This window comes from Ranitomeya variabilis, chromosome 6 (assembly GCF_051348905.1).
Source record: "Ranitomeya variabilis isolate aRanVar5 chromosome 6, aRanVar5.hap1, whole genome shotgun sequence".
NCBI classification, from domain to species: Eukaryota; Metazoa; Chordata; class Amphibia; order Anura; family Dendrobatidae; genus Ranitomeya; species Ranitomeya variabilis.
In genome coordinates this window covers 158351131-158363059 of record NC_135237.1, presented here as the reverse complement: position 1 = coordinate 158363059, position 11929 = coordinate 158351131, and the positions used below count along the sequence as shown (strand labels likewise).

Here is an 11929-nt window from a genome sequence, read left to right as displayed (position 1 = left end):
TTCACTTCACAATATGCATTTTGTACTCCGTACTCCTTTGTTTTACACATTGGCGGCAAGGCCAGCCCTGCTGCATAGTCATATGCACCCCATTAGGCCTTGGAACACACATACTGGATGTGCCCATGAAAATCCACTCGTATTTTTTATGGTATGATGGTTCCCTCTTTGCAGAATTATTTACAGGAGAATTTGGCAATTGTGTTTGCCATGTTTTTAACACTAAGGTTCAGATACGGCTTTAAAAAAGTCTAATCTTAGCAATACAAAGCAATTTCATTGCAAACTATAAAATTCAAGGAATATTAAGATTGAATAGTGTGAGTGCGTACATTTTTGTATATGTTACCAATAACATACAAAAAGTAATGATTACATATAAGGATTACATAGATATACTGATTACGTGTATATATGAAGATTAACTTCATACAGTCTACTTAGATCATCACCAAGAGGCTTTTAAATATCATCCGTCTGGAATATCCGAGAAGCAGCACCAAGACAGAGAACCCCTTTGAGATTACCTACACTGCATGGGCGTCCCCAATTATGCAGGTATCAGCACACTGTACATGTACAGGTACCCCAGTTTTGGTATCTGTCTTAGTCATGTTTCTCTGGTCTTATATAGTGATTTACTCTATGTAGTAACTCTAGTTTCACACAGACCTTCAAGTGGCCAGCTTTCACGGGTGTATTAAACTGAGATATCATGGAGTCATCAGACGAGTGGCCATAAACCACTAGAAAATAAAAACCACTAGGATTTAGATCAAACTACCACAGGCAGAGTTTCAGTAAACCTTAATGTTTTACAACGACAAACAGCAAACATATAGAGGCTTCAAACTGTTTCTGAAGTGAGAAAACAAACATTTATCAACATGGTGTCACTATGAGCATTGTCTGTCACATCTGTAAATGTTTTACAAGACATGCAGCTATGTGATTGTCTGAATGCATTCGGTGTACAGTATTTCAATCTTGTTTACAAATCGCCATTTGTACATTTGAGGCAGCCAAAATTATCACTCTCAAGGAGAGAAACTAATATAGTGGACAAAGAAATATTTGTAATAAACTACTGAGCCAAACTAACATCATTGCATTATCAAATTTATATGAAGTGTATTGTGTCCAATTTGCGCAACCAGGCAACACAAAAAGGAGCTTTTCCAGTGAGCTCTTTAAGGTACACAAATGTGAAGTGTTTGCTATCAAGGATGTGGTTTCACCAATGGGGGGTACCTTTTTTAAAAATATACTATTGCCATCACAGCCACCCATGCCCAAACTTCACGGGCCTATAACAATACAAAGCATGTTCACCCAGGTCATGTTGTCGGAGATAAGGAAGAGACATTGCAGGAGACAGTTAAGAATTAGGGCCAATGTAGTGGTGTGGGTCTCTGAGACTTGTAATGCAGTGCATGATCTGCCAAACAATTCCCCAATGGGGGTACCTTTTTTAAAAGTACACTAGTGCCATCGCATGCCCCTAGCCCAAATATTAACGGCCTATAACAGTACTGAGCACGTTTACCCTGGTGATCTAGTGGCAGGAACATTTTAGATTGCAGGAGACCAAGTTAAGAAGTCAGCCCAATGGAATGTCATGCCCAATTCCACAATGTGGGATCTTTTTAAAAAAAATAAGAGTGCCATCACAGCCCCCTTGGCCAAAATGCACCGTACAGAGCACGTTCACCCTGGTGATCTACTGGCAGGTACAGGACAGTTTGCAGGAGACCGAGTTAAGAAGTAGGCCCAATGTAATGTCATGCCCAGTTCCCCAATGTGTTGTCCTTTTTAAAAAAAATAAAAGAGTGCCATCAGAGCATCCTTGGCCAAAATGCACCGTACAGACCACGTTCACGCTGGTGATATATTGGTTCTGGATGAGGATAAGGAGGAAGATAAGAACAAACAGACCAAATCTGTAAGCGTATACCCATGTTGGGTTGTGAAGAGGTGCATAAGAATACGCCTCCCCAAAAGAGAGAATGTATTTGAGGTTATGTTTCGCTGTTTTCACTTGGTGGTGTACAGAAGTCTTTCCCAATCCAGGCCTTGTTCATTTTTATAAGAGAGTCAGCCTGTCAGCATTTTCAGTTGACAGGCGGATGCGCTTTTCTGTTATAATTCCACCAGCGGCACTAAAAACCCTCTCTGATAGAACGCTAGCAGCAGGGCAGGCCAGGACCTCCAAGGTGTAGACAGCCAGTTCATGTCACGTGTCCAACTTGGATACCCAATAATTCAAAGGCACATAGGAATCCCGGAGGATGTTTGCACGATCTGCAAGGTACTCCCTCACCATCTTCCCAAACATTGCACTTCTTGTGACAGCACCCCTTGCCTCTGGGCCGCCACGATGGGAGTGTCTGAGAAAACTGTCCCAGAACTTGGCCATTGTTCCCCTGCCTGAGCTGGATTGTACTTCTGTCTCTCTCTTGCTTGGAGTCCTTGGTTGTACAACAAACTCTTGACGTCTGCTGCCAGCGTTCTCACATGGGAATTTTTTAAGTAATTCCGCTACAAGGGCCCTGTGGTACTGCAAAATTTTAGTACACCTCTCTGCCTCAGGCAGAAGAGATTGAAAGTTCTCCTTGTAGCGTGGGTCTAGAAGTGTCACCAACCAGTAATGAGTGTCACCCAAAATTTTGATAATCCGAGGGTCACGTGAAATGCAGTGCAACATAAAGTCAGCCATGCGTGCCAGACTGCTAACAGGCAAGACTTCCGTGTCCTCATCAACAAGACGACTGACGATGCTGTCCTCCTCCTCCCTGTCCTCAGGTCATCCCCACTGAACAGAAGCTAATACAGATGTGTTTGTAGTACCATCTATAGCACATGAAAGTAGCTCCTGTTCTTCCTCCTCCTCCTGATTGCCTACCAATCCACGTTGAGAAGACTCCCCCTGTATTTTTCCTTGCTCCATGTCCTCGTGCTCTGCCTGCAATGCATCCTCTTTGATTGTGAGCAGAGAGTTTTTCAGAATGCTGAGAAGCGGGATAGTGATGCTAATTATGGCATCATCTCCACTCACCATCTTAGTGCAGTCCTCAAAGTTTTGGAGGATGTTATATATGTCTGACATCCATGTCCACTCCTGAGGTCTTATGTGTGGAGTCTGACCTGAAATTCGACGGCCTTGTTAATGTTGGTAGTCAACAACGGCCCTCTTCTGCTCACAAATCCTTTCCAAGATACGCAGCGTAGAGTTCCAGCGCGTGGGGATGGGGGACATCACACAATAGTCAGTGAGCTGGAATCTGAAAACGCTGCTGAAGCACGGCAAGGGCGACTGAAGCTGTAGCTGACTTTCTAAAATGGTCAGACAGATGGCGTACTTTCACTAGCAGATCCGGCAGCTCCGGGTAGCTTTTCAGAAAACGTTGAACCAAGAGATTAAGCACATGGGCCAAGCAAGGTACGTGTGTGAGCTCACCTTGCCTCAGAGCCGCCACCAGGTTACGGCCATTGTCACACATGACCATGCCTGGCTGTAGGTTCAGCGGTGTCATCCAAACATCTGACTGCTCTTTCAGCGCTGTCCACAACTCTTCTGCATTGTGCGGTTTGTCACCTATGCAGATTATCTTCAGCACAGCCTATTGCCGCTTGGCTGAGGCAGTGCTGCAGTGCTTCCAGCTTCTGACTGATGTGTTGATTTCAGAGATGGAGGATGAATAGGAGGAGGAGGAGGTGCAGGAGCTGTAGACTGTGGGGGCAACCCTGATTGACATAGGGCCAGCAATCCTCAGCGTGGGGAGGATGTGTTCCATCTCAAGGTCCAACTGGGTCCCGGCTTCCACTATGTTAACCCAGTGTGCCGTCATTGAGATTTACCGTCCCTGCCCACAAGCACTTGTCCACGTGTCCGTGGTTAGGTGGACTTTCCCGGTAACAGCATTGTTGAGGGCACGGGTAATGTTGTGGGACACATGCTGGTGTAATGCCGGTACGGCACACCGGGAGAAATAGTGGCGACTGGGGACCGAGTACCTTGGGATGACCGCCCCCATCAGGTTGTGGAATGCTTCCGTCTCAACAAGCCTAAAAGGCAGCATTTCTAGCACAAGCTGAAGAGAAATATTAGAATTGAGGACTGTGGCCTGTGGGGTGTTGGCTGGGTATTTCTGCTTGTGTTCCAAAGACTGGGTTATAGACAACTGAATGCTGTGCTGGGTCAAGGACGTGGACGGGCTTGCTGATGGTGCTGCTTGACTGTGGGCCACAACAGGTGCAGGGCTAGAGGCATCTTCACATGCACGGTGTACTAGGGATTGGCTTCTATGCAAAACAGTGGAAGAAGCAGTGGTGTGACCAGCATGCAGTGGTCGAGCCTGGGGTTCGGCCCACAAAGTCAGGTGCTTTGCTTGCATGTGCCTGATCATGCTGATGGTCAGGCTGGTTGTTTTGCTACCCCTGCTGAAGCAGGCATGGCAGGTGCTGCAAATGGCCTGTTTAGGGTTATCGGCAGAGTCTTTAAAAAATAGCCAGACTCGGGAAGATCTCACAGGTGGAATGGCAACTTCACTCATGTTGGTGTTACAGGGAATGGATGCACGCCTTCTGTCTGTGGCCACCACACTGCTTCTTCCTGCCTGTTGGGGGATATGCCTCCTTCCCCATTTGTGCTGCTGTCCTCGCTACGCATGTCCTCCTGCCAGCTTGGGTCATTTACTATGACATCCACCACCTCGTCTTCCACATGTGCACCTTGCTCCTCCTCCTGACTTTCTAGAAATTAGGTCTCATCATGGTCCACCTCTTGTGACACTTTCCCACCATTGCCTTCGTGTGACTGGGGCTGGTCAAAGCTTTGGGCAGCTCTACATGCGATCTCATCTTTCCCCACTTCAAGTTGACTGGGAGAGATTTGTGAATCTTGAAATGGAAAACTGAACAGCTCTTCAGAGTGTCCAAGTGTGGGATCAGTTGTCTCAGGGCACTCGGCATGGTGGGAGGAAGGAGGATCAGGGTGAGGAATATCCTGGCCTCACTCACGGCTACTCAGACTTGACCGTGTGGAAGACAAGGTGGTGGTGGTGGTGGCTAAGTGACTGGAAGCATTATCCGCTATCCAACCAACAACCGTTACACACTACTCTGGCTTCAATAGTTGTGTGCTGCGGTACCCTAGAAACTGGGACAGGAATGTCGAGCGAGAAGATGTGGGTCTTTGTTGTTGTCCACTTTCACCTTGCCCACGGCCTCATCCTCTGGATGCACCATCACGTCCACTTCCCCGTCCTTTGCCCCTTGCCTTAACCATTTTACATGGACTACTGCACTATTTCAAATGCTCAACACAAATGTCTTTATTAGTAGCGAAATAATATGTGATCAGTATGCCTGCAAATCTATGATTTTTCAAACCCAAACACCAGGCAGGCCTCAGCCTGACCTAACAGGCTGTATTCATTTTTTTTTTTTTAAGTTAATTTATGCAAAATAGTGCTGTATTGAATTTGAGTATCACACAGCCAAAAAATAAGTACACCAGCCTCCAATGCCCAAACTTGGAGCACAGAGATATATGACGGCTGTAACGGAAATACCACACTGGCAAATCTGTGGCCTTTGAATTTTTTTGATACGAAATAGTGCTGTATAGAATTTGACTATCACACAGTCAAAAAATAAGTACACCGGCCTCCAATGACCAAACATGGAGCACGCAGATATATGAGGCCTTTTTCAGTGAATTTAAAACACCAAAAAAAAGGGAGCACAAGGGTCGCACAGACAACTATGCTACGTATGCCTGACAAACTATAACTTTTCAACAGGCCTCTGTACAGAACAGACTGTATTTTTTTTAGGGGGGGGGAATTTTTGAAAAAAAAAGGAAAAATAAATATATAGACAGTAAATAAGCTGCAGCTGCAGGCAGTTATGGAGCTTTGGGAGGGATGCAGTGGGAGCAATGGACGCACATACAGTGCCTGCAGGCCTTGCACTGATGTGGATAAGCAGTGCCCTGCCTACCTAGCGCTGCAATCTCGGGACCCACAAATTAGCCCTAAAAAGGACTTTTGGTTTCTGAGGAGTTGTGGATGTAAGAGTTGCAGACCTACACTCTAAAACCACGATTCTGACCCTATCTCGGCAGCAGCTCTCCCTATTCTCGCTGAAACAGGAACAGAATGCGGCGAGCAGGGCGGCACCAGGTCTCTTATACTCGGGATGATGCTGTGCGGCCCAGCTAAACACTGCACGACACAACAAAGATGGCTGCCGCGTTTCAAGGCCTGGCAGACAATCTCTGCACCATGATTGGGTCTCTAAAGTCCGCTAAAACTGCTGGGTGGAGACTGCAGTTACCGCCGAATAGTACCGGAAATGCTCGCTGCTCGCCGAGTACCCCGATACTCGGGCGAGTAACGAGTAGTGGCGAGCACGTTCACTCATCACTATTTCTGAACTCTTCCTGAGTTAAAAAATTAGTACTGTTGTTTCTAAATGATTATGAACTTGTTTTCTTTGCATTATTTGAGGTCTGAAAGCACTGGTTTTTTTTAATTTTGACCATTTTTCTTTGTTAGAAAAAAATACTAAATTTCTTGAAAATTCTGAGACATGTCAGAAGTTTATAGAATAAAAGAACAATTTACATTTTACTACAAAATATACCTATAAAGAGAAAAATCAGACAAACTGGACATTTTGCAGTGGTCTCTTAATTTTTGCCAGAGCTGTAAGTATAATTACAACTGTGATTTGTCAAAAATCACAGCTGACATCAAGCCCAGGGTTAGTAATAGAGAGGTGTCTATGAAACACCCCGTTTACTAACACTGTAAGTAAAAATAAAGAAACACATTAAAAACATGTACGGTAATTAAAATATAAAAACAGACACCCTCTTTCACCCATTTATCATCATCATCAAGGTCCCAAGACGATCCCCTGCTCCAATACATACAGAAGCCACAGTGACATCATAAAACGTGACCCCTCCCTGTATCCGCCGTACACACACTAAGGGTGGCATGGAAGCCGCCACCTGTGAGGTCACTGGAGATTACAGTTTGCGGTTATCACAGCACCCTCTGAGCTGTCAACTGTCACTTGAGGTGAACTCAAGGAGCACAGTGACTGGCAATATGCATAACCTGGCGGAAACATTGTAGTAGGTTGGATTGCCGGACTGCCCCCAGCGTGACACAGGGGCACTACAGTACGGAAGTCCGACAGTGAACCAGTGGGATCATTACAGTGCATCAGATTGGTGAATCACTGGTGGACTGCGCTGCCCACTAGACTTTGTTATATACAGCAAGCTAAATCTAAGTGGGCAGAAGGACCTGGTGTTTTAGCTTACTAAGTCTGGTATTAAACCACTCCAAGGGACCTGGTCCTTTATCCCACTGGGATTTAGCTATCTCACAGAGAGCAGGCTAAATCCAAGTCGGCAGAAGGACCTGGTCCATTTGGCCAATAATTATAGTATTAACCCCTTCACAACGCATGATGCAGTTACATCATATATCATAAAAATATCAGAAAAAAAAAATATCGCTTTTGCTCCATTTAAAAAAAATAAATAAATTGGGACTTGACATGTTCAGAAAGGTCTGACCAATCAAAATGTAAAATAATCTGATCGGTAAACGGCATAACGAGAAAAAACTAGAAACGCCATAATTACGTTTTTTTTGGTCGCCGCAACATTGCAATAAAATGAAATAAGAGGTGATCAAAACATGGTATCCGCGCCAAAATGGTATCATTAAGAACTTCCAGCCAAAATAAAAAAAAATCCCAACATCGATGTGGATGGAAAAATAAGTTATGGGAAGGAAAAAAAAATTTAAAAAACGGAAAATCGCCCGAAGGTTAAAACACTCCTAGGTGCATGCATGGAAAAAAATCTGTGGTTGTGTGATCTACAAAAATGATCACCAGTAAATAAAACGGGGCGAGGATGAGATTGGCGCAGAATATTGGACACACTGGGATTACGGGGAAAATTTGTGTGTATAATTGTCACATATAAATAAATGTGTAATCAGATGTCATATCCAGGCTGCGGCTCAATATTACTGCAAAAAATCACATGACAGTATATATATATATATATATATATATATATATATATATATATATATATATATATATATATATATATATATATATATACATACAATAAGGGTCCTTCTATCTACTGGGATTTAGCATTCTTATATAGAGCAGGCGAAATCCAAGTCGGCTAAAGGACCTGGTCCCTCTGCCGACTGGGAAATAGCCGGCTCTGTGTGAGAAAGCTAAATCCCAGTGCACAGAGGGACCTGGGCCTTTAGCCGACTTGGATTTAGCCACAACCTTCAGCACACCGGCCGCGGTCAGCGCTGCCCCTGCACCAGTGCACCTCCTCCACCTCAGCACGCAGCGCTTTAGCGCCCTCTATAGGACAAGCCTCGGCCGCAGGTAACACTGCGCACTCACTGAGAAACATGCACAGTTTGATTGACGGTAAGCCACGCCTTCTTTCCGTTGCTTCCCCGTGAGAACCTGCAGTGAGAGGAGGACACGCCTTGAGGGCGTGGTCATTTTGAAATCCCTGAATGCGAAGTTGAGCCGCGTCGCTCAGTCAGTCGCCGCTGTGGTCGCGCGTGTTTGGTGTGTGTCCGCCTGTGTGTACGGGACGACTGCGGCCAGCGGAGCTCCAGCACGAAGGCGGCTGAGGACACGGGTATGTTTACCACAGTGCACGGCCCGGTGTGTGACCGGGGCATTAGTTCTTGCCTACCGGCAGGGGGAGGGTGCCCGGGCTGTGCTGGAGCCCTGCAGTCACTGACTTACTGACGGTTTCCATCTTCCACAGTTGGCTCTAGGATGGTCCCAGAGGACAATGGGATGATGGAGAAATGCTGCCGGACACCGAGGCCAGCACGGCGGCCGGAGGAAAGGAAGGGCCCTGACAGGCCGGGGCTTCTCGGAGACCCCAGCACCCCCATCCAAAGCCAGCCATTCTGCAGTCGTTACACCATGTCCCCCGGGCATGAGCTGGGCAGGTAAGGGGCATGTCACCCACCTGTGTGGGGCAGCATGTAATGATCTCCTTGGCGCGACGCCATGTTTCTCAATGAGTCGGATTCTCACGTCACAAGCGACAAGTCGTAACTCTGCTGTCTTATGTGGCCTCAGAATCCGAGCTCTGAGATGATGGCGGACGGCGAGCTGTAAAGATGTGCCCAACGTCGGGTGGCCCTGGCTGTACAGACCCCACAGCTCCGGCCTCTGCCTGCTGTTAGGTAATAATCCCCTCTACCAGATCATTTCCCACAGGAATACAGAACTGATTACAGCTGCAGTAGGGGAGTCTGTGGGGTACACGGTACACTCCCCGGTATTGAGGATATTTTGGGCATTGTTGAGTTTTGGCAGTTTGTTGCTCCAGGGTAACGCTGGAGCCTGTGACGTCTCGCCAAGTGTCTGCTGAGGACCCTGAGGGTTAGTAGGTGACGGTTGTGTTGCCCGCAGGTTGATTTTGTTTTTCCGCTCCCATCACTGTGCTGACAGTCCGTCTCCGGGCCATACTGCCTAACTGCCGGCATTGAATCCCCGGCAACTAGAGATGGGCCAAAATGTATAGACCTTGGTCCGGCTGCCACATCCAGGAACTGTGAGCCTCCCAAAGTCCCAGACCACTCTTTTGATTACACCTGGCACAACGTCATCATGGCGGCATGATGTCACTCCAGACTTGAAGATCACAAGAGTAGCTGGGAATGTGGGCCGGCAGGAGGCTCTGTCTCTACTAGCCACTGTCAGATTACACTGATCCTCCGTTCTGTCTGTAAATAACCCGGATTGTCCCTCCAAGCCCCCTCCCCGCCTTCAGATCAGAGGTCTTAACACCAATCTGGCTGCAGAACCTGGTTATTCTGAACACCAGTGAGTGTCACCTTCTCAGCGTATGTAATCGTCTGCAGCGTTTCACCCCAATGTCTGATTTCTGTGATTGACACGTTCCCTGTTTCTCAGCAGCTGGTTCCGTGGAGCGATTACTCTCCTGTGCATTGATGATCCCATCCATCCGTGATTTATAACGCCTTCATTATGACATTTGGTACAAACGTGTTAATCTTTTTGTGTGGCGTCACAGGAGTAGCCCCATTAATAAGGGCACATGTGTATAGAACGGGTATGCGGGCAGGATCCTGTGTGTAGCAGTGCCATCGGGCATCACTCCCAGCACTGTGTTTACTATGTGTAACAGACCCCCCTCGCCCCCAGAGGTGGTTGAATTGGCACAAAATGGGGAACAGGATTGCAGCTAAGCCAGCAGTGTCTAATGTGGCAGCATAGTTTTCTGCTTCTGGCTAATGTAAATGTTTGCTGCAGCTGTAAGTTATAACATGAGCAGTGTCCTGCACTGGAGGTAGCGTGGCTGTCGGGCAGAGCGCACATTTCAGCACTATGGGGCAGGCTGCGTTCCATATTTTATTACTATTCTGTTTATTGCAAACTGGGTGCAGGTGGCAAATGTTACATAGATATGGTAAGCGTCCGGAAGAGAGTTGTGTCCGTGGTGTTGTTTGCTCAAATAGGTGACTGCTGTGATAATTGTAGGTCTCTTCTGCAGTATCTGGGGTGTCCTCTCCCCCACCCCCCATGGTAGGTGTCTATGTAAAGACAGCATGGGTTTGTTGGGATTCTACATGTTCCTTGCTTTGTGTCAGAGGATAAGCCCTGGCAGATGTGATTGGTAGCAATGTGTCCCCTTCTCCTATTGGAAACATTTTGAGATTTTTCGGTTGAACTTGCATCTGATCGAAGCTATGGCTGTAATATTTCAGTGCCCTTCTTATGTGGTCATACGTTCATGAGACCTATGTCTGACCGTGGTCGGTCTCTGTGAATGCAGTGATATATGTTCTCCCTAGCGCCCATTATTAAATAAAAATGTATGCCAGTGCACTGTGCTTGTTATACAGTATGTGTATGTGGTGGTCCTCTGTATATTGGGCTGGTCTTCACAGGTGACAAAGGGTATGCAGACATTGTAGATCTTGTACACTGGAAGTGCTGAACTACATTAAATGTGATACAGAAATGCAAAGTACGTTTACCTTTCATGACCTTACATTTCTCTATATATTTACTAGTAAGAGTTTGTGCGGCTGTGCCCCTCGGGCGGCAGGGGCCATGGCACTGAGCTGTGCCCCCCCCCCCCCCCCCCCCCGGGCGGCAGGGGCCATGGCGCTGAGCTGTACCCCTCCCTCCGGGCGGCAGGGGCAATGGCACTGAGCTGTGCCTCATGGGCAGCAGGAGCAATGGCGCTGAGCTGTGCCCCCCGGGCGGCAGGGGCTGTAGTTCTAATATGCAGTATTACCGTGACTTGGTCTGTGGCATTGTCGTTTTCTTAAGGTGACTTTTTTTTTTTCCCCCTTAAAGGGAACCTGTCACCCCGTTTTTTGAAGATGAGCTTAAAATAGCGTTAAATAGGGGCAGAGCTGGGCGTTACATTAGTGTCTGTGTGCCTTTATTACCCACCTATGCTGCCGAAATACCTTTGTAAAGTCGCCGTTTTGTGCTGTCACTCACGCTGGTCTGGTCCTATGGGCGTGGTGACAGCGCTGTTTCTCCCCCAGAATCCTGCTCATCATTACGTTGGTGGCGTAGTGGTGTGCGCATGTCCAAAAGGGTAATCCACTGCCCAGGTGATGAAAAACAGCGCGATCTGCACTATTCAGCCGTTTACCGGTGGGCGCGGCCATCTTTCCTGTGGCCGTGCGTGCGCAGATGGAGCGCTCTGCTGCCCGGGGCTTCAGGAAAATGGCCGCCGCGATCTCCATCTGCGCACGCGCGCCCACATAGGTGGGTAATAAAGGCACACAGACACTAATGTAACGCCCAGCTCTGCCCCTATTTAACGCTATTTTTAGCTCCTCTTCAAAAAACGGGG

At 47.2% G+C, this 11929-nt stretch overlaps 1 protein-coding gene across 2 annotated transcripts in view; it reads left to right on the top strand.

The window, feature by feature from the left end:
• Positions 1 to 8437: 8437 nt before the first annotated feature.
• STK17A (serine/threonine kinase 17a) overlaps positions 8438 to 11929 on the top strand; it is a 43797-nt gene continuing 40305 nt past the window's right edge. Inside the window, exons 1-2 of one of the 2 annotated variants that reach the window (XM_077269165.1) lie at positions 8438 to 8710; positions 8843 to 9032. In XM_077269165.1, the coding sequence (XP_077125280.1) occupies positions 8854 to 9032 (179 nt within the window). In that variant the 5' untranslated portion in view covers positions 8438 to 8710; positions 8843 to 8853. Of the gene's footprint in view, positions 8711 to 8842; positions 9033 to 9177; positions 9273 to 11929 lie in introns of those variants that run through there. The other variant, XM_077269166.1, reaches the window with a different exon arrangement.